This window comes from Trachurus japonicus, chromosome 10 (genome assembly GCF_045865225.1).
Source record: "Trachurus japonicus isolate A0001 chromosome 10, Traja_1.0".
NCBI lineage: Eukaryota > Metazoa > Chordata > Actinopteri > Carangiformes > Carangidae > Trachurus > Trachurus japonicus.
The window spans coordinates 18233384-18255675 of record NC_140916.1 but is presented as its reverse complement, the minus strand read 5'-3'; the positions used below and the strand labels follow the sequence as shown (position 1 = coordinate 18255675).

The window sequence follows — 22292 nt, the reverse complement described above, 5'->3', positions numbered from 1 at the left end:
ACCAGGCAAGGTGGTTTGGGAGTGTGTGTTATCGGGGGGAAGGTGGGGGGGTTTGATGGCGTCACTGGTGAATGTTAGAGAGACAGTGGTTTCAAACGGGTGGCCACAGGGCGGTTTGTGAAAGGGCTGCTATATTAGGGTCGAGGAGAGAGTGGTTTTTAAGAGCCAAACGCTCCCGGATGTGTGATTCACTTCCACTGGGGCAGTGTTGGGTTTTGACGATAAGGTACTCTTCCTGATGGAGTAACACTCGCTGGACTTCCTAAGGATGACCCCTCGTGTTTATGTCAGTTGAAATTTTTTGGCCTTTAATTGACAGGGTAGTTGAGAGAGACAGGAAATGGGAGGCAGAGAGGGGGGGGATGACATGCAGGACAGGGCCGCCGACTCGAACGGGGGTCGCCTGCAGCGAGGACTATAGCCTCAACACATAGGGCGGGTGCTCTACCAACTGAGCTAAACACCGCCCCATGTCAGTTGACATTTTTAAAATAAATTCTCTCTTCCATGGAGTCATTTGAACCGATTTACGCACAGATTGCTTTTATTTTGAAACATCCTGCCCTAAACCATTGGCCCTGTGAGGTTACACTGAGATGTAGTGGTTGTTTGAGCGTGATTTCTTTTTTTAGTATATTTTGGGGGATTTTTTTTTTTTGCCTTTAATCGACAGTGTAGTAGAGAGAGACAGGAAATGGGGAGGTAGTGAGAGAGGGGGAATGACATGCAGCAAAAGGCCACCTGAGTCGGGATTCGATACAGCGGGGACTGTAGCCTTTGCACATGGGGTGCCTGCTCTACCTACTGACAGTGCAAGTGAATTTTTCATCTACTTGTGCATGTGCAACCAGTAAATTTACCTATTTTTTGACACTAGTAAAACGTGGAAGGGGCAACTCAACCCAAAATTTTCTGCTTGCGCTCTTTAAATTTTAAGTTAGGGGCCACTGTGCTCCTAGTAAAAAGTTAGTCTGGAACCCTAACCCTAGCCCTGTGAGGGGGGAATAACCCTGAGGAGAGATGCTTTGTTTTAATGGCTAAGCAAAAAAACAAACAAGTAGGCCTAATTCCAAAGTGTACCCTTACTTCTTTAATGTTGCGGTCAAAGAAGGATCGAGTGTGAATGTGTTTACATAGATCCCTTCCTGTGGCATGATGATCACTTTCACAATGGTTTCCTCTTTCACAAAGAAATCCATCTGGCCGTCATCCTCTAACATGGACCACCACTCATGTTTGCGTATGTGTAGGTTTCACAATATCACTTGTCATCACAGGAATGTCGACAAAATGTCTTTGTGATGAAATGTTACAGTTGCGTGCAGCCTGAAAGCTTGTGTGCTTCTCTGAGTGTCCAGAACTCGCATGTGTGTTTATGTGTGTCTTGTTTTGTATTAGGATACCATTAATTCACCGCAAACATAATGGACCCACTTAAGAAATGACATAGTCTCTATAGGCACATACATCTGCACACACATATACCGACACACACACACACACTTGCATCATTACATTATCTCTCAATGTGAGAGGCAGTAATGCTGCTGGCTCATGAGTGTATTGAGGAGTGATCATATCATATGTCGCAATTATTGCACAGATGTCAGTAATGCCAGAGCTTGTAATTTTTTACAGTGACTCAAGCATCTTGGCAGGAGCTTTCAGTATACTGTAGAGTCAGATTTCTTTTTTCTTCTATACTGTTGATGTACAGAAATGCAACCCTGGGATGTTTAATGGAGACATATCGAACATTTGAATTTGTTTTCGCGGTTACTGGTTACATCTGTAAAGGCAGGACATTCTCAGAAGTCCATACAGCCGATTACGAGAAAGAGAAAATGCATCTCACATCAACTTGGTCCTGACTGAAGTTGCTCAAACCACAACTTTTTGTGTATTACTCTTACAACAAAAGTATTCGTAGAACACAAACCAGAATAAATATGAAAACACAGTCTGTTGGTACTGGCCAGAAACATTTTTTCTTCCTGGAATGAAAACAAAGAGTCTTAGCGTTAATAATAAATGCAACCCAGCTGATTTGAGTTTTGCTGGACATACATTTAAACATCAGCTTCCAATAGCCCTAAAGAAATCCTTTTAGAAATCAATTGGGAAACTTCATGGGGGAAAAAAGAAGAAAAAAAAACTACACAGGGGTGTCTATATGGACAAACACAGCTAATGAAATAACTTACTTCAACACACTGATGAAAGAAAATCATTAAAATCTAACATTCCTATAAAGTAAACCTTCCCATTGACTACATTTCCTACAGTGCTCTAATAACACACCACATTTTACAGTAGATATTATAAAATCTCTGCATATCATCACGCCAGCCCTTTGGATGCACTTGAAAACCATGGATTTTATCAGGACAAGTGGTATCAAAAAGATGATAATCAATTAACAATTAAAATTGATTTATCTCTTCCAAGTAAAGACCCAGCTACAGTAGTATGGTTGTGTAGCTGACAGTACAAGATAAGAATATCCCTTTAGCATATTTACACTCATGGTTGTTACAGGGCATTAAAGCAATGCACAGGCTTGCCTTTATTTTGGGACTTGCTGCTCTGAAACAGTTTTAGATCTTGTGTCATTTAGATCTTGGGGCCTGTAGTGAAATGAGCAGGTTTGAGTGTTAGATTCCCTCTGATTCATCCACTAGTACTCAAAAATAAATAAAGTGGTCGCGGACCGGTAGTGTAGATCGCTTTGGATAAAAGCATCAAATGAGTGTCGAAAAGTCACTGAGAGGATGTCTGAGATGTGTCTGGAACAAATGAAAATGACCATAAGGGATTATTGATCGTCACTCATGAACAAATCTGAGAGTGTGCTCGTTGTTTGTACGTTTTCAAAACTACTGCACGGAACTGCAACGAGCCAAAGATGAAAAAGAGATAGAAAAGAGGTGTGGGAGATGGGGATTTGTGGTGAGGGAGGAAGGAGGGGGGGGAGGGGGCAGAGGAGACACTTTCATATATTTCCCTACCTCATTTGAGAAGGAGGAAGGGGAGGTTCTAGTTTGTGTCATAAACCAATGAAGCCAATGACAGAGAGGAGGACGAGGCAGAAAGTGAGGTTGACCATCAAATACGCAATGAAGCAGATGAACACAGGCCACAACAGGGACTGAATGACAGGATCAGCGTGACAATCAAGGCCACATTTAGAATCAGATTGTGATCTCTAGACGTTCAACAACAGTTTTATTCTTAGAAATTTACAGAAGGCACCTGTTGGCAGCCTGGACGTTGGGAGTTTGCATTTTTCTCTCAGACTCAGGAAGACCCGAGTTGTGGTACTTTAGTCTCGCAGCCATGGGCATGGTGTCGAGCTGCATCACTGACTTCTTCACCTACGAGACCACCAAGTCTGTGGTTGTCAAGAGTTGGTCTGTGGGCATCATCAACCGGATCGTGCAGCTGCTCATCATCACCTACTTTGTCGGGTTAGTAGTGTGTTTGTTGTTTCTTTATTGTTCTCTGTTGTTGTAATCTTGTAATCTTTTGTTTATTGCTATCCACCAATGATAGGATAGTTGAGAGAGACAGGAAATGAGAGGCAGAGGGGGGGGAAATGACACGCAGGACAGGGCTGCTCAGCACAGGACCCGAACCGGGGTCTTCTGCAGTGAGGACTATAGCCTCCAGCCAGGCGCTCCACCAACTGAGCCAAACACCGCCCCTCAAATCTGTATCTTCAGCAACAATATGACTGAGAAAATTGTTAAGAGAACTATAAAGTTTACAAATAGTTCGAAATGACATGTGTTGAAAATGTGCCTCCACTGAGGCCCCTCAATTTCAAAATACAGGAAAAAGTGAGAGTGGAAGTGAAGTAAAATTATGCCTCACCTGCTCAAGCCCTTTACAGAAAAGTACTCAACTCCCTAGTAAAAGTTCGAAATACTCCTGTCCTGTATGTCTTTTGTCCCTCTTTAAATTATTTTTGATTATTAGCGATGCATTAACATGTTAAAAGCTTTTTATTGTTGCACCTGGCTATAATAAAGTAATCTGCATACATTTATTAGGTTCATCTTTGTGAAGATGCGCCATATTACTTTAATTCTAAAAATGTACAGTCATAGGTAAGGTGAGGTAAGGTACTTAACAAATTATAATAATAATAATAAAATTATACAAAATATCTAAATAATGAACACTTGATGTTGCTCTAAAAGTATTTCCACAATCCTAAAAGATGTTTTCAACTGTATGATGCTGATCGGATGCTGATAAAACAAACATCCCATCTGCTGCTAGATGAACTTGTTCTTTTGTTTTTTTTAAGGTTTTTTTGTTATTCCAAACAGATGATTGCTGTTAATAAAATATTTTCATGTTTAATTTGTTTGTACAAGGTGAACCAACATGTGTGACAGGTTATGACAGGTTTTTCTACTGGTATTTTTCTTGCTTAGATTGCTGTTGCTTTCTGTCATTTTATAATTTCAAACAAATGGTAGGTATAATAATGTTTCTTATGTTGTCATAAGAAACTACGGAAGAGCATTAGGGCCAACAATGGATTTTTTTTTTTTTTTTTTAAGATTCTGAGTTAAAAAGTCAGTATTTCTGAGATAAAACTCAAGATGTCTGAGATAAAAGTCAGGAAATACCAATAGAACAGTACTTAGTAAGTTGTGTATATAACACTGCTACTTATATGTCAACTAGAAAACAACAAAAGGAAGTGAACTTGTTACATGACTTTGTCTCACACACAATATTTTTCTCTTTTTGTCTAGACTTGAGTGTGTTCTATCCTGCCAACCTGGCAACCATACATTTAAGCTACTAACAAATATAACAACAATTCAAAGTGTGATTTTAAACTGAGAGTTAAATCAATAATAATGTATTAAGAAACATAATTTGCAGATACCAGATTCGTGCATCAAAAGCAACAGTCTTTCAATTTAATAGTGTCCAGGAATGAACTCGGCTGTTAAACTGTTTGTGTTCCTGCAGCTGGGTCTTCATCCATGAGAAAGCTTATCAGGTGGCCGAAACCGCCATCGAGTCCTCTGTAATGACCAAAGTCAAGGGCTTCGGTTACCACAAGGACCATGTGATGGATGTGGCCGACTACGTCTTCCCCCAACAGGTGTGTGACCCTGATGATAACACATGGTCAACACACACACACACACACACACACACAAGCATCACCTGCTGCTTTCAAATAGGCTTTTTCCTGCACTGTCAAATGGTTTAACTTAACTTATATTAATTTTTTTGCGGAGCCAGTGGCGACAAAATTTCATTCCACTTTGTACCTGTGAAATGACGATAAAGAAATCTTGAATCTTGAACTTCTGTCTGGGTTGGCCTACTCCAATTAAGTTTGGTGTTGGTTTGTGTGTCTGGAGTCGATGTGAGCTGTCTGTCACTACACAGGAAAGATCCAGATCCTCTGTGTGCTAGGTCAGGCTCACGCTGACCACTGCACAGCTTTACATAAACTTACAGTCTACTGTAAATGTCGTGCTGTGTTACAGGGGTCAGCGGTGTTCTGCATCATGACCAGACTCATCATCACTGAAAATCAGTTCCAAGGAAAATGTGCAGAGGTGAGGGCACATTTCAGACAGAACTCTCCCAACACTGTCATAAATGTTTATTTTTATTCAATTGTATTTATTGTATTTTAGCATTTACACATTATGATATTCTGTGTGTTTTCCTGCCAGACTAATGATAAGTTCAACTGTGAGACGGATGACGATTGCGTGAACCATCGCCTTGCCATCCTTTCCAACGGTGAGTCTAATTTCTTAAAGGAGATATTTTTGTAAGTTTTGTTATTGCTACAAAGACAGCGTTACTGCTCTTTCCTTTCCAGTCTCACCAACAATGTCAGTGTCCCCACCACCACTTTAACACAAAAGACAAAAGCTTAGGCCATAATACGTTCCTCTGTGGCGTGACTCGCTATCGGGAATCATCAAAACAATCCTTCAGGGCCGGGGCTAGCTTGTTAGCATGCTAACTTAAATAGAAAAAGAGAAGTGAAAGAAGAAGAAAAGTTGTTGATTGCATGTGTGTTGTTTTCTGCTGGAGACAGTTCTTGGTGCGTGAATGAAGGAAGTTTGATGCAGAGCTTCAAACATTTCTTCTAGACAGACAACCAAACACCTACTAGTGCTAAAAATATCTGTATAGCAATATAAAAACCTACACAGCTCATTTTAAGTGGCTGTAACCCATAGTTTACATTAACAACATGGCAACATAAAAAAAACAAAATAATAACAGACATACCGTATCTCCTCTCCTCTCTCTCATACACCAGGAGTACTAACAGGTACTTGCCTCAAATCCAAAAATCAAATTGAGGGTCAGTGTGAGATTGAAGGATGGTGTCCGCCGGAGAGGGATGACGGCTTCAAGTAAGATTCACACACTCACAACCACACAGACAGACACACCTGTGCATTAGACAAGGCTCAATTGTCATCCTGTCCCCTCCTTCTCTGTCAAACTCCTCGTCCTCTTCAGTGCATCACTGAATGTGGAGAACTTCACCATTTTCATCAAAAACAGTGTTCGCTTCCCACTCTTCAATATCACCAGGTAGGACACACACACATACACACGCAGGCATACATATACACATACATATTGTCCAAATTGTGAAACAGAAATGTCATGGTAATTTGAAGATTGCAAAAAAAAAATTCAGATAATTCGATATTCATAACATTATGATCATTTAATCATATGTTTGTCTCTTAGAGGAAACTTTCCCGATACAATGACAGGTAAGGAAATCAAGAAGTGTATCTACCATCCAGATACGAGCCCCTTCTGTCCCATCTTTCGGGTGAAGGACGTGCTGGGCTACACCGGGCAGACTGCAGAAGGCCTGGGAGTCAAGGTCCTGTATCTGTCCTCTTTCTCCTCCTCCCACCTCTCTCCCCTCAAAATTGAATTCACTCTTTAGCCTCAGGTTGATGATTTTAACACTACCGTTTTGCAACAAGTTGATTGATGATAGAGTCTTATTTATCAAAGGTGTCAAACCTCAAGGTGCATCTTTCTTTTTCTAATCTTTCTCTCTTAGGGTGGAGAAATAGGAATAAACATTAATTGGAAGTGTAACTTTGACCTGGCTGAGGATAAATGTGTGCCCAAGTATTCGTTCACGCGACTGGATTCACCGTTTGCCAAGAATTCAGTCTCTCAAGGGTACAACTTCAGGTAAGATTTCATTTTAACTCAAGGCGTTTCACTCACTCTTTATTCCGTTTCATTTTTCAACTTTTTTCCCGATCTGTTTGGACACAGATTTGCCAAATACTACAAGACAGAGAACGGGACTGACTTTCGGACACTTCACAAAGCTTTTGCAATCCGCTTTGATGTTATGGTGACGGGACATGTGAGTTGGATTGAAGTGTAAATTTGAAGAGTAACTACACCCAGATTTATTTATGTACATGTACATGTTATCACCTTTAGTTTTGTTGGCATATGATTTTTTTTTGCCATGTAATTGGTAGGATAGTTGAGAGACACAGGAAATGGGGAGGCAGAGAGAAGGGGAATGACATGCAGCAAAGGGCCACCAGATTTGGGATTCGAATCGGGGTCTCTGTGCCTGCTCAACACACACAAGTTATTTTCCATAATGTGAATAAGGACGGCTCAAATGTAGCTACGTCTGTCTGTTTGGTTTCATAGTTTGGTTCCCACGTTAAACGCCAGCCATATAAAGGGAAACATTACAACTTCGTAGTGTTAAAAAGTCACTACTGTGTAACATAGCAGAATTAGTTTGAAGGTGTGTGGTATCTTTCATGGTCGGTACTTTACCATACGAACCACACCAACACGACTCGTCTTGGCTGTTAATGCTGTTAGATCTCGTCCAGGCTTGCTGCCTGCAACGTGCAACCTCTTCCATGGTTTCTGTTAAACCATAAAAACTACTGGGAGCCTCTGAACCTCGCCACAGTTATCCATGTAGTTACCGTACCCACGCTTGTTAGTCTGTGGATATTAGTCCTGATTCCTGCTGCCTAGTATGAACAGTTTACTACATGTCTCTTGTCTATTCTTTTAATCTTCTCATCTAAATATCCCCAATAAAGTGGATAAGAATATTCCCCAAATGTTCATCTCGCAAAATATGTTCAACTTGTGCAAGGACTGACCCCATCTCCTCTCCCGTCTCCAGGGAGGAAAGTTTGACACCATCCCAACACTGATCAACTTGGTGGCTGCCTTCACCTCTGTCGGACTGGTAGGGAATATCTCATCATACTTTAGATGGGGAATATGTACCATAGTTTTCTTGTCGCTGTTTGTCATTGTTTCCCTTTTTTATCTGCATCAACAGGGTACTGTTCTTTGTGACATTATCTTACTGAACTTCCTGAAAGGGGCAGACCAATACAAAGCCAAAAAATTTGAGGAGGTAATATATATATATATATTTTTTTATGATACACTTGCATCTTTTTTGACTACTTGTGGGGAAACAGAAAAGACACTTGCAGCTGACCAGGGGAGCTTCTCTGTAAACGCCTCTTCACTGTTTTGTCCTTCCAGGTGTCGGAGGCTCAGATTGAAGCGTCCCTCGCTCAGAGCCCAGGGAGCCTGTTGTCATTCAAACCAGGTATCAAGAGCTCCTACGACTCCGGGGCCATTTCCCTCGACACGGCGACAACAACAACAATTTGAAGAGGTGGACATTCCTCTTTCTCTGCCTGTTCCTTTCCCTTATTGCCTCACAAGAGATTCATCATGCCTTTTTCTGGATGTCAGGGTCTTACAGGCACATTTAGTGTGGCAAATTCATGGAATTGGATAAATATGGACAACTTTGCTGCCAGCTTCACAATTTCACAACTTGAAGTGGAGTCAGAAGAGAAGAACTTTGGCCTTGTAGCCGGTGACAGTGACCGGTGAACTGGAGCCTCTGGGTTAGCAACACTCAAAGCAAAGCTCACTAGAGAAAGATTCATGGTCAAAGTCAGCGAATGGCCAACTCTTCACAACAGTCATAAAACTCAGAGGGAATCATACAGTAATAAAATGTTATTTTATAATAAGCAGTTTTATTAACTACAATTAATCATTCCCTACCTCCTATTAACCCTTACTTAGCAAATGAGTATTAAAGCTGAATTAATCTGCCTCTCATTTCCAGTTAGCTTTGCTCAGATGAGCCATAATTCGACAAACATGGTCAACATGAAAACTGCTACTGTAAATAAAGCTACTTGCATTTCTTCTTCTTTTTATTTCATGTCATCATGTGTCACTCACCAACTCCCCTCCTTCTTTCCTGCACAAATAAAAGCGCTGAAGGCTCTTAATGGCCTGTGTGTGTGTGTGTGTGTGTGTGTGTGTGTGTGTGTGTTAATAAGGAGATGGTGGTGGTGGCAGTGAGTGTGTGCGCTACTTGTGGTTTACAAATGGGCCATTATTTAGACCATTTCTTGGTGATGATGCACAGTAGGAGATGTTGCTGCACAGACTAATTGACTAATGCAAGTCCACTTTTTTGTGAGGAAAATCTAAAATTATATCATAATTTGCTTTTACACTGGTTTGCTCCCACGGCTCTGTGGCAAGCATTTTTTTTTTTTTATTTAGCCCTCTGTCTGTCTGCCTGCATCGCTCAGACGCAAGCAAATGCTGTACATTTTGGCCTTTGCCCCTCTCCTCTCTCTCTGTCCTCCCTCTCATTTCAGTATGAAATGTGGCCAGGGTGCTAATAGATCAGCTAAAGAGCCTCTTAATGGCTCTGACAGTGATTTACAACAGAAGATATCTGTGAAAGGAGGCCACAGTGGAATTGACAGCAGTTAGCCATAAAATGTAATGTACTAATCTAATCGCACAAATCAATATAATGCATGTAATGGAAATGACAGAGCATAACACACAGAGCCATAAAGTCCTCTGTAGTTTGTCTCTTGACAGAATGAAAAAAAGAAATAAGTTTCTTTGAGTTTTCATATAACATTTGAAGGTGAAATGTGCAAATACTGTTACTTTTTCAGATGATCCCTCTGTAAAAGTTCCACTTGCAGAGATGCATCACCGTAGCTCTATGTCCAGGATATAAAAACTATAGAAAAAACAGAGGCTGATGACATTGTAAGGGTGTACCAACTTATTTATGACACACATATAAAAAGTGTGATTTTCTGAGTGAAAAAACGCTGTCAAGACATAAAAGCAAGTGCTTCTCTCTGATTCCAGTAAGAAAATGATTTCAAAACATATTTTCCCCTTGTCAAGAGTTGAATACAATAGCAGACAAATTAGAAACCACTGCTTTTGCTGCGACTCATATCTCTTTCCCCCCTCTGGGGTTAATTGTCAGGATGGCCGGACAGGATGTGGATATGGAGGATGAGTCAGTGACAGAGACAGCAGACCACTCGTCTGCTGCTGTCCACTGTGATACTGAAGGAGGAGGGCAACACAACAGACCTCTGGTATACTGCTTTAAAAGCCAATGCAACACTGTCAATATATAACCCAGTCTAAACAGAGGAAAGCACAGACTAAAAAACAAGAATTAAAAAAATAAAATAAAACTAAAACAACTTCAATTAAAACCGACATGTGATGCTTCAACACCATAGTCCTCATGAGATGAGAAGTTCAGATTCAGGTTTGCTGCCATTTTTGAATTTACGGCGCAGCCCGGAAATGCTTGGTCAACTACTATTTTGACCTTTGACAAGCAATAAGACAAAGTGGTACTTAAAGTGTACAAAACAATCAATGCAGCAAACATTTATATGTTTTGTAGTTTTTACAAATCTTGTGACGCTGTCGGCTTGGTATGACATTTTCTAAAATATTGTCAAAAGAGTCTTCAAATTGGTGAATCTCACTTCATTGAGATTCCTTTCCTCTATTTTAATTGAAACAAAATACGTGTGAGACCAGATGCTCAGTTTTAGTAGTTTGACAGTCACTATCTGTGTTTCCTCCCCATGTTCCTCTTCTTCAGAGCCTTTATCCATGTAGGGAGGGCGGGCCTACGTGCCGGTGCCACCTCCTCCATCACCGCCGCCGCCCCCGCCGCCTGCTCCACCTCATAGTCCTGCTCTGTCACAGAGTCCTCCTCTGTTTCTGGTTCCTCCTCTGAGTCTGTAGCATTAACATCCAGCTGAGGAGCAGCGATGGACACTACCATCTCTGAAAAATGCACCCGGCGGTTCTCCTCAACTCGCCTCTGATCCAGGGAAGATAAACAGAATAAATGAATGTGAACAGAAAATAGCAGAGGATGAATTGGTAATAAAATATCTGCAATCTGAAAACCTGTATAGACTAATACATAGGCTACATATAGAATTGAATGTTTATTATTGTTATATTTTATTTGTATTTCTGCAGCCGAACTCCTGCATTTCCTTTGTACGTTTTATTGTGGGAGAACAGTGTCAGTAGGATGCAAATTATAAGGGTTTAGTATTAGCTTATAATATGATATAATGTACGTATATTTGCATTTAGTCATATGGGAGATGCTTTCATCCACAGAAACTTAAAAGTGAGAAACATGAGTAAAATGCTGTGGAGATTGTCCTTTAATCTAAGGCCACAAGGAGGCGCTGTGATGCACAATATCTCACCCTTTTTGTCACGGTCTCCATTGAGCATCCTGAATTCAGGGATAAGGACTGTTTGAGGACACCCCGAGGTGCAGGAGCAAAAGGGTTAAAGGAGGATGGAGAGAGAGGGGAAGCAGGAGAGTCTGCCATGAATTCATCATGTCCTGACCCTGTTTCATCCATCGCATGGCTGCTCCCCCCTATGAAATGAGAAAAGTAAAGAAAAATAAATTAATAACATATTTTCAGATATGTCTGCTGCAGATGACAAGGCATGACTTTTGTGAACTTGTTCTCACCTCTGACATCACTCATTTTCTCAGTCTGAACCCTCTCTGCTGACTGATGCTGTCTCTTTCTGTTGAGGGGAACTCTCTTCAGTGCTGAGTTGTCCTGATTATCTGCAGGCTGAAACCAAATTATGTGGCAATCAACTCAAACAAAAGTGAAAGTAAAAAGGTCAAACAAAGATGTAAAGTTAAAGAAATGTGGTTATTGAAGTGTTGCAATATTGACAGGAAGAAGAACATACATTGTTTCTGTATTTTAATTGTGTCGTTATCTTTATATAAGTGTCTTTGAGCACTTGTAAAAGCACGTTATAAATAAAATGTACTATTATTATTATTATTATTATTATTATTATAAATAATTTCCATGAAAATGTTATAAGAGATATCTGACCATAGCGAAGAAGGGGGGTCTCTGTTGGTGTCCCTTTGCTCTCTCTCCAGACTGAAAATCTTCCATTGGTTCTGACAGATCAGCTGTTGCATGAGCGAGGTGCTGTTGTTTCCCCGCTGACATGTCCATGCTGACAGGGAGGGAAGCAGCGGGTGACATCTGTGCCATGCTGAAACCTGAGACAGGTGATGACTCGGTGCCCCTGAAGCTCCACGAGTTGTTCTCATGGATTTTGAATTGGCTCAGCGGCTCCTGTGAGGGTCTCTGATTGGCCGAGGGGGCTGGGAGGTTTGGATTGAGGAACTTCGCCCACTCTTGACCTGTGATAATCTCCTCCAGTAGACTGAATGAGCCCAGGCCAACCTCAAAATCACTAGAGGACCTGACACAGGAGAAGAGATTTATACTGTAAACAAATCATATCACTCACATGTTATCTGATGTGACGTAGACCTCTATTATTATCCCGAAATACATTTTTCAAAAAGCCACATTGTCTCACAGCTTTACACGTGCGTCATTATGACGAACATCAGCAGTGCAGTTTATTCAGTGCCGCACATTTATGAGTTCTGGGCCCATACATTTCTGTTCTGTTCTGTCTTTCCTCTGTTTTTTCTGTCTGATGTCTTTTCTGACCAGCAACTCCATAAAAGCCACGCGTTGTGTTACAAATATTTTACTTGAATAAACCCCATTATAACATTTTATTGTAGATTAAATATAATAACATGGAGTGGCATTTAGCTCACTTGGTAGAGCTGCCGCCCCATGTTGAGGCTACTGTACTCACTGCAGGCAGCCCTGGTTCGCCCCTGCATGTCATTCCCCCTCTCTGCCTCCCCATTTCCTGTCTCTCTCTCGACTGTGCTATCAATTAAAGGCAATAAAAAGCCCAAAAAATAAACTTGAAATAAAATAATATAATGAATGCAGTGATTACATAAAATTGGCGTATTAAGAATATTTTTACGCGACACACAGTGAACTTTTGCAGTGGCCAACATTGCATTTGCACTATTTTCTAACCCCTTTGCTTTCTGACATGTTTTTGGTTTTGCTCCCCCAATCACAGCATATGATCTATTATTCTAGATCTATATTATAAATTCCTGTGTAGGTTATGATACATGCTTATGGTAATTCATTGAATATATCAATCATTGTCAGTATTTCATCATATTTTTAGTCAGGCACTTTTTCAGTTGATATTGAGTTGACCCCTCTGAGACAGCTAAGTTTAGGGATGGCGGGGTCTTTTAAGCCCCAGTAATTTAGCATCACAGCCCACTCAGTTCTCCAATTCTCAGCGTGGTGAAGAAACTTTCAGACAATTGTTACTAGTTACTTTGCAAAAGAGTAAACAAACAAAAATCACAATCAGCACATAAAATAGTGACAGATATAACCCAATAGCTTATGGAATATGTAACCACCATCAAGAGGATAGGATAAATAAGATACATATTAGAAGAAGATATTATAAAAATGGTCATGTTCACTTTACAGTACGAAACCTGTGACTGAAGACGTCTGGTGACAGCTGCTGTCAGCGAGAGGTGTGTGTTTGGCACATCAGAGGGAACATTACAGCACAGACCAACATCACAGCTCACAAATACCTCACATATCTAACTGGTGTAACTTTTGGACTGAGAGACGAATCAACGAAACCTGATTATGAGAACTTTGGTGTCGGGTTGGTAGGGTGTGTATTTGCAATTTATTTGACTAATTACCTGACATGCCCATCGGGAGTGCTGTCCTCCGTCCTGGCTTTACTGTCTTGCTCCTTATTTGATGTATTGATGAGAGTTTCTGCTGTGTGTAGCTGGTTTTGAGGGGAAGTCTGTGAAATAAACAAGTTGCAGTTTCACCATCTTATCTTAATTTTGACAATATTAAGTGAATATATCCAAAATGCAAGACTCACCTCAGTTCCTTGCTCATTCCTCTGGTCTGCTGCCCCATCTTCTTTTCCTTTTTTGCTCAACCCCCCCGTCCTGTCCAACCATCTCTCCTTCAACTTCTGTGTCCATCTCCTTGGTTTTTTCTCAGATGATCGCTGGTTTCTTCTAATGCTGCTGCTGCTGGTTGTGTTTTGGCTATTTGCTGCAAACTGGATGTCTTTACTCTGCGCCAGAGCTCCCAATCCTCCATTTCCCATAAGCAGGACTTTATTCTCTTGACTTTCCGTGGGCGTCAGAGACCACAAATACACTTTGGGTTTGAAGCCCTGATCTTGGACCTGATTCTGTCCCAACCTTGTGGCGGCATCTTTATCATCAGGAATATGTCTTGTCAGCGGGGAACTGACAAAACTCACACTTTCCCCATCAGTCCTCTCAGAGGAAGTGGTATCAGCATCCTTGAGTGATTTAGCGGGAAACAGCTGCTCTGTTCCTGTCGAGGTGAACCCGGGCGATGTGGCCTGTACCCACACCCTGTTCTCACCAGCGTTACTGTCCGTGTTGTCTTTCTGGGAGGGAAAGGAAACGAGACCCCTGTCATGACCTGGTTGCTGAACGTTCCCACCACCGAGGCCAAAATCACTGCCCACACTAGGCGTCCCAAACCGTCTTGATTGGACGCCATTGGTGCCAAACTGAAAGCCATTTACAGAATTATTGTTTACTCTCTGGAGGTTGGAGGCTCCCGTCCCCCCATCTTCCCTCAGCGTGGGAGCGGCTGTGGCGGGTACAGGTGTGTGCAGGAATGGCTGGCCCTCTCTCCCTGACTGGAGTTTCAGTCTCTGCAGCATGGACTGCAGCAAGGCCTGACCATCTGTTGGATTATGTGACTGAGACATCTAGGAACAACTCTGTGTCAAATCTAGAAGTCACAGAAAGGCATGTCAACAATGAGCCACAAGTATAGTCTGCTAAAAAGGAATGGACTCCATGTCTTATGTAATAAGCGGCTTTAAAAAGAGACTGAAGACACTGAAGGATTAAAGTATTTGTGTAAAAATGATGTCACCCCAAAGTCCAGCTTTTGGTGTTAAGACTCCTGTGACGGTTGTTTCCCTCTCTCTTCATGTTCCAATCTTTTTTCATTATTGACATAGCAATGTCTCGCAGCAAGTATCAAGACATTTAACTTCCTCAGCAAGGATAGATTTTTTTCTTTTTCCACTTCTTCATAATCCTCAAAAATGTAAGCAGAAATCTCTCTCACACTCTCTTTGTATTCCTTTGGCACAACGCCGAGTCAAAGTCGAAGCGACTCCTGCCTTTTGTCCTCTCGTGTCCCTTGAAAGTTTCTCTCTGTCATCAAAAGTCAGAGGTTTCAGTACAGGAAGACTGCTTTGGTCACACCTCTTCTCCAACAGCCGTTCAGATCACCAGTGATGGGGAGGAGGGATGGCACACGGCAGCGTTCCTCAGATCTTACACACTGAAGCAGACCAACGAGAAAGACCAGTGAGGTGAGATAATTGTGCATTGACAGTGACTCTCCCTCCCTCTCTCTCGCTCTTTCTGGGAATCTCTAGACATCCTTCTTTTCGCCCTCCCTTCCTTCCTATTGCTCTGACTGACTGTCTCCCTCACTCAGTCACACGTGTGCACACACTCTCTCTTTCTTCCCACAGTGACCATCGAGTAGTAATTACAGGGCGTTTTTGAGAGCAGATGCTATTTATGTGTTGCAGAATGAAAGATATAGAAAATTCCTGCAATGAATTTTGGTATTACCCATTTCATATAAACTCTGTGACTTTTTCCCTAAAGTTGTATTGGTGCCTGGAGAGTGTGCTTTTAAATAACTAGCTATATTATTAGCTACCTTCTGACATTTTGTAACTTTTATTTAACAATTCTGATAAGTGCATGGCATGAAAATGATACATAAATGAACCTCAGAGGAGGTATAAAGCTGTGTGAAGTGATTTGTTTTATTTTACAAGTGTTAGATTAATAATGCAATGAAGCAAAAACTACAATATCTGTCTCTGAAATGCACCTGAATTAAACCTATGTGGGTTTACAAGTAAATACGTGAGAAGTATTCTTTAGAAGAGTTTTAACTACATCTACTCCTAAGCACTTGAGTAAATTAACTTTGTCCCTCTTTACCAGTGTTGTTCTAACCAGTTATATAGTTGACAATAGAAAAAAAATAGGCCTATCAACAATCCTATAATTATTAATGCTCTCGGCTATATACAATAGTTGTGACTGGCATTTCAAATACCTGATTAAGTGCATCCTTTAAACAACCTACAGCACAGCACTGCTCTCAGTCTCTCTGTCTCGCACACACACACACACACACACACCGTAACATCCTCTTCTGCAGCTCTCTCACACCGATGCGCATGCCTGCAGTTGGCCACGCCCACTGAGCTCACTTATCTCTGATTGGTCCACAGAGCGGAAGCGGGCAATGGCGGCGTAAACAACGTCAAGATCGGTACGAGATACAGTTTATTGGACCCACAGCCGAAAATAAAATGTATAAACAACACTAAAACTAAATTGAGTATGTTTTCGGCACAAGGAGCTATTCTACTCGCCTTGTAGCCGCTTAAATATCGATACTGTATTAGTTTGTGATGGTGTGTAGCCTGTAGTCTCGGCTAACTTTTAGCTGAGTTTGCTAACTTAACGGAAAAGTAACATCTCTGCTGAAATGGACTGCGTGGTGACGGGAGGAAACGTGAAAGGTAGCAAACAGTTTCACCTGTTCCAGCTCCGTCTTTTGCTACAAAAACACTTTATGAGATTAATTAGCTGTTTATAATATTGGTTAATGTGTGTGAGTGTGTCTGTGTGTGTGTGTGTACCGTCCAGTGCTCGCCAAAGCCATCCACTCCCTGTCCAGGATCGGTGATGAGCTGTATGTGGAGCCTCAGGAAGACGGGGTGAGCTGCTCTGATAGTGATACACACACACACACACACACCCAGCACTTCCTCCTACCATGCATACATCTTGTTGCTTCCTGTTGGTGCACACTTTGCGTCAAAGAATACTGCTGATATCTCTCTCTCTCTCTCTCTAGCTGGCCCTGCGGTCTGTGAACTCCTCCCGGTCGGCATATGCTTGTTTCCTGTTCGCACCACTGTTCTTCAGCAGGTGCAGATTGTGTTTATAATCAGCAATGAAATGTGTTTCACTGAGTATCACATTTTTTTGTCTGTCATATCATATCCATGAGTTAAGCCCCCCATCCTACCCCCCTTTTTTTTCTTTTCTTGCAAAGGTACACCCTCCCCAGCGGACATGCCTTCCGTTGCAAGATGGCAATAAAGGTGTGTTGAGCCACGGTTCTTCTGATGCTTCATATAACTTATCGCTTGTGGTCAGCACACGTACATGGGCTGTAATTATCTATGTCAGTGTTTGTCATACACGACATAGCGACCCCCGGAGCTGTTGATGTTTATTCTTGGTGTCTTAATACTGTCTCGCTAGTTCTCACGACCTCTCAATGACAGTGCAAGTGTTACATCTACAGTAATTCAGGTTCGTGGGAGTGTAATGTATTGTAAAAATCTGACATAAACACAAATCTATGGTTGTACTTCTAATATACAACATATTTCTATTTATTCTACCTGTCTTAGTTACACCACACTCCTTGTACAGCCTGTCCCATTGGGGACTCTAGTGCTCATGTTTGGGTTTTACTAACGCTGTTTGCAATATTTATGGCAGGGCTGGATAAATTTCTTCTCACTACTCAACTTCAAACACTATCTTTCCTGTCATGTTGCTGCCATGGTGCTGCCTTGTGGTTATCTCTGTGTGCCTGGTGCAAAACCACTGAGCTTCCTTGTTGTAACTGTTGTACATGCCAGTAATGTCACAAGCTAATGCTTGTGAAGACTTATTAGGCATGTATACACGTTTAGATTTTAGAAATTAAAGAAAAGCGCTTAGACTTATCACTAAAATATTATTTGCAGTTTCTTCTTCTATTGATAATAACAATTATAGAATATCTTGATATATAGAGCACCTTTATAAACACAATACAAAATGCTTTACAGATGTAGTTGTGAGCTTTTGTTTATGTTCATTTATAACCAATCTTGTGTTTCTTTATGTGTGAATCAGAGTGTGCAGGCAGTGTTCAGGTCTCTGGCGTCTCTGGAGAAGACCGTGGAAAAGTGTCACATTGAGCTGGACAAGCAGAAGGACCGCCTCACCTTCACCCTGCACTGCAAACATGGTATCGCTGCTTCACTGCCTTCTTGAGGGTTACGCCTCATTAACACCAAGCAAATTGAGCGTTAATGGCTTTGTATTCCAGCTCTGAGTGTTTGTATGTTGGCATTGTTTCTCCAGGCCTGCTGAAGACGCATAACCTGTCTTTCCAGGACAGTGAAAGCTTACAGGCGGTGTTTGATAAGGACAACTGTGCCAACGTATTCAGGGCCCAGCCCAGGTCTGTGAGCTGTTCTGCATTGTTCATTGTCAAAATATTATTGTAGTATTGACAGCGTTTCTTTTGTTCTGTGTCGTGGACCTTATCTGTTGTGATTGTTGTTAAAATGTCTTTTTATGTAACTCTTTGCTTTCCTTCTTTCTGTCCACCTCACGCACAAGAAGCCTACCTTACGTTTGTTTTCCCCATCACTTTCAGGCTGCTGGTGGACACGGTTGTGCACTTCCCTCCCTCGCTAGAAGAAGTGACCGTGGCCGTGAGTGATGAACGAATGTGGGTCAGGAACCATGTGGATGAAGATACAGGTGTGACAAAACTTTCTCAAAATCACGGTTCTCTTTTTGACAAATGTACAGAGATTTAAAAACTTTCCATGAAAGCAGAGAAACAAAATAGAAAAGTAACTATAGTTTGAGTGTATGTAATTATATTTACTCATCCTACATCTGCTAAAACAGCTTTATGATACAAAAATGAAAAAAAACAGACCGTTGACAAGAGAGGATGATGGTGTCTTTATTTGGTAGACAGGCCAAACATGAGCATGACACTATGTAGTCTTCGTTGTCATTTCTGAACAGATGTAATTTGTGGCTTTTAACTCTTCAAGTTGAAAGAAATAGAACTTAAAGATATACAAGTGTATTTTCTCTGTGGTCTCTCTCAGAACAGTCCAAGTCCATGCTGACAGAGCTGTGCCTGGCCTCAGACGAGTTTGACCATTTCGCCGTCCAAGCTCACAACAGCGTCACATTTTGTCTGAAGGAGTTACGGGTGAGACAGCGAACAAAAGAAGGAATGACAGCGGAAAAGAATAAGAGGATAATTCTGGAGGGAGGGGGCGAGGGAGAAAAGGTGGTAGCAGCTAAAACGTGTTATTGCTCTCTCTCTTCCAGGGTTTGTTAGTGTTTGCAGAGTCCACTGGTCTCCCTATTTCTATGTACTTTGATGAGCCAGGGAGGTAAGCACACTCACATACAGATATCAATTGAACAATCGTTTCTACCACAATGTATTGACATTTATATTGTGTGCATGTGTGTGTGTGTTTCAGCCCTATGGTGCTTTCAGTAACAGACAGTGTCCTGGAGGGGAACTTTGTACTGGCTACACTTTCCGACGACCCCAACCACCGTAAAAACAACAACACAAAACGGTAACATTCAAACCAAACCGTCAGTCAGATGTCAGCCAGTTCGAACGTAAAGGTTGTGGGAAAAAAACTGTTCTGTCAAATAGTTTCCGGAGTAATGACAAGCCCGGAAAGTTGACCGTTTACTGTGCAGGGATGCTGCGCCACCTGGTGGACAATTATATTTTCTCAGTGCAGAGTCCATTCACCACAAAGCTGCTGTCAGGTTATTAGAGCCAGCTCATTTGCTCAGCTTTAGCAACTCGGTCTGTGGCATAATTAATGCCACCGTAAAACTTTGGTCTGAGAGTTGTGTTAAAGTGACACACATTTAGTCATTGAAGATGTTGCGCATGTGACGTATTAGAGAGGACTTCGGCTGAATTTTGAATACTTATACAAACTTTGCTTATCATAAACGGAGCACAGGACATGTAACAGATGTGTGCAGGGCTAAGTGTTCACATCTGGCTCTGGAGTTGAGTGCAATGTCCTGTCAGTCATGGATTAGGTAGGTTAAAGAAAGATTTCTTCAACATGGATCTTCGATGCAGACTGACAAGCATCTGTAATTTAAAATATGTACAGCACACTTTACTTCTCTGGCTTGTCATGCAGCAAGCTCTCGGTGAGAGTGACTTCACCTGTAGAAATTAATTAACACTCTCAGCAGTGTCTGTCTGTATTTGGGCTGTAGTTGGTGTGGCTACTCAGCATAATAAGGGATACAGGGAAATAAGGGAACAGTAAAATAGCTACTGTTTAATTTTTTAATTCAAGAAAATTAAGATAGCTGGGACAAGTTTGAATTTATTTGCATCATGACAAAACTTAACAGAAAACAGAACTTAATAAAGGAGTCGGCTTTCTCTCGTTACGGAGCCTGGGAGTAACATTTTTTTCACCCTTTGCTTCCTCATTCATGTACTTTTTCCCTTCCAGCGCGCACACATCGCCCCCTCCTCCTCCTCCCGATGACTTCATGAATGATGACATAGACTCCTACCTCATCGCCATGGACACCAGTATTGCACCAGGTCCACCGGCTACAGCTCCGCTCACACCCCCATTAGCCGAATCCACATACTTTAAACAGCCCGCTGCAGCCAACCACAGGACAAGAATACACAGCGAGGAGGAGGAAGAGGAGGAGGAAGGTGAAGCAGCTGATTCAGACAGACCGCCTAATAAGAAGGTACGGTTTAGTTCTCGAAATAACTTGGTGAACGTGTTGGGAGATGAAACAGAATGAATTCTTACATCTATGGCTGTCTAAAAACACATTTATAGAACATCATAATACAGTGAAATATGAATTTCCTAACCCGAATTTATTCTCACTCTGTCAGTCTAGGTCTAGGTCCAAATACTAGACTAGAGCACACTTGACACTCTGATGTAGCGCTCTGTGCTGTTAAAGCACCAACTAGTATAAACATGCATTTTCTACTCATGTATGTGCTCATTGAAAATATCTCACCACCCTCTGCCCTGGCCTTGTACTCTTGCATAACGATTCCTGAAACCAAGTGTGTACTTGAAATTCTTTTTTTTTTTCTGAATGAGTGTTTTCATGTTGAAGTGGGAGTTCACAGTTCCTCTCAGATTGATGATTATGAACTGATTACAAGCATTATTCCACTTTGAGAGGTCAGTGACTGGAACTAATGACAGCAATACTGAACAGAAACAGGAGAGTTATTGTCATACACCTTACCACCCCTGTTTTATTTTTTATTTCTCTGACGATCTCATTGCAAGACACTCATAACCTATAGAGTAATATCCAACGTGTTCAAGCTGCCAGTATATCTTAGAATAATCTGATGTCTCACTGGTAAAGTTGTGAAGTATGAACTAAGCTCCAGATGACAAATAATAAGATGGGGAAAAAATGTTCTTATGTGACATTTGGGTTAAATACTTCTCTTTTGTCCTCCCACAGTTTTGTTCGTTGTTCTTTGGATCGGTGCTTCCCCCGTCTTCTCAGATGAGTACGCAACCAGTCACAAGTCAAGAAGTCCTGGCCAGTGACAGTGAGGATGACGACACCTAAAATAAGGTGACAGTGGACTGATGGGATGTGGACTGAGAGAGAGACAAGACTGACCTAAAAGTGGGTGTATGTGAATCCACTGTAATCACTGTTGCACCACACCCTGTGCTGTGGACTATTTGAAAACACGGAGATGGACATCTTGGACTTTTAATTTCAACTCCATTTTTTTTGTTATTTTTATTACATGGACAAAACAGTGCAGATGCCATCAGTACGGGACGACGTTTATCTAATTATAATGTTAATGGTTGAAAACTGGGATTATGTAAAACTAGCACTTCCTGTTTGTTTTTGGTTGTTTTATTTAGTTTCTGTTCGTTTTGTGATCAGGGTGCTGCAAAAAAGTCCCTCAGAATAAAACAAACTTGTGTTTCAAAGTATGTAAACATCATTTATTATTTATTTACATGTAAAA

The 22292-nt window shown here is 41.4% G+C and overlaps 3 protein-coding genes across 3 annotated transcripts; 2 read left to right on the top strand and 1 right to left on the bottom strand.

Moving 5' to 3' along the window:
- The first annotated feature begins 3077 nt into the window (after nucleotides 1–3077).
- p2rx3a (purinergic receptor P2X, ligand-gated ion channel, 3a) lies at nucleotides 3078–9308 on the top strand. Its single transcript, XM_085788723.1, has 12 exons — nucleotides 3078–3467; nucleotides 4993–5128; nucleotides 5523–5594; nucleotides 5715–5784; nucleotides 6317–6413; nucleotides 6523–6597; nucleotides 6760–6901; nucleotides 7088–7224; nucleotides 7312–7405; nucleotides 8204–8269; nucleotides 8366–8443; nucleotides 8578–9308. Exons 1-12 carry the CDS (start codon nucleotides 3337–3339, stop codon nucleotides 8707–8709), a joined length of 1230 nt encoding a protein of 409 aa, XP_085644849.1. The 5' UTR covers nucleotides 3078–3336; the 3' UTR covers nucleotides 8710–9308.
- Nucleotides 9309–10484: 1176 nt separating this feature from the next.
- On the bottom strand, nucleotides 10485–17303 carry LOC146979725 (uncharacterized). Its single transcript, XM_085789721.1, has 7 exons — nucleotides 17080–17303; nucleotides 14227–15689; nucleotides 14033–14142; nucleotides 12294–12675; nucleotides 11879–12017; nucleotides 11631–11809; nucleotides 10485–11227 (listed from the first exon to the last, which is right to left on the bottom strand). The coding sequence occupies exons 2-7, from the start codon at nucleotides 15100–15102 to the stop codon at nucleotides 10967–10969; spliced, it is 1947 nt and encodes a 648-aa protein (XP_085645847.1). The 5' UTR covers nucleotides 15103–15689; nucleotides 17080–17303; the 3' UTR covers nucleotides 10485–10966.
- Nucleotides 16657–22254, top strand: rad9a (RAD9 checkpoint clamp component A). The gene is made up of 12 exons (XM_085789716.1): nucleotides 16657–16959; nucleotides 17087–17157; nucleotides 17298–17371; nucleotides 17499–17547; nucleotides 18356–18470; nucleotides 18587–18686; nucleotides 18885–18991; nucleotides 19354–19460; nucleotides 19583–19647; nucleotides 19741–19842; nucleotides 20761–21013; nucleotides 21764–22254. Exons 1-12 carry the CDS (start codon nucleotides 16926–16928, stop codon nucleotides 21872–21874), a joined length of 1188 nt encoding a protein of 395 aa, XP_085645842.1. The 5' UTR covers nucleotides 16657–16925; the 3' UTR covers nucleotides 21875–22254.
- Nucleotides 22255–22292: the final 38 nt, after the last annotated feature.

Bases quoted from the DNA above. Each gene is read 5' to 3' on its own strand.
- LOC146979725 (XM_085789721.1), bottom strand. From the start codon at position 15,102: ATGTCTCAGTCACATAATCCAACAGATGGTCAGGCCTTGCTGCAGTCC. The intron at 14,143-14,226 runs GTGAGTCTTGCA...TTTATTTCACAG, and splicing joins GGAATGAGCAAGGAACTGAG to ACTTCCCCTCAAAACCAGCT. The intron at 12,676-14,032 runs GTAATTAGTCAA...CTCCTGTGTCAG, and splicing joins ACTCCCGATGGGCATGTCAG to GTCCTCTAGTGATTTTGAGG.
- rad9a (XM_085789716.1), top strand. From the start codon at position 16,926: ATGGACTGCGTGGTGACGGGAGGAAACGTGAAAG. The intron at 17,548-18,355 runs GTGTGTTGAGCC...TGTGTGAATCAG, and splicing joins GTTGCAAGATGGCAATAAAG to AGTGTGCAGGCAGTGTTCAG. The intron at 18,687-18,884 runs GTCTGTGAGCTG...CATCACTTTCAG, and splicing joins GTATTCAGGGCCCAGCCCAG to GCTGCTGGTGGACACGGTTG.
- p2rx3a (XM_085788723.1), top strand. From the start codon at position 3,337: ATGGGCATGGTGTCGAGCTGCATCACTGACTTCTTCACCTACGAGACC. The intron at 7,406-8,203 runs GTGAGTTGGATT...TCCCGTCTCCAG, and splicing joins ATGTTATGGTGACGGGACAT to GGAGGAAAGTTTGACACCAT. The intron at 8,444-8,577 runs GTAATATATATA...TTGTCCTTCCAG, and splicing joins AAGCCAAAAAATTTGAGGAG to GTGTCGGAGGCTCAGATTGA.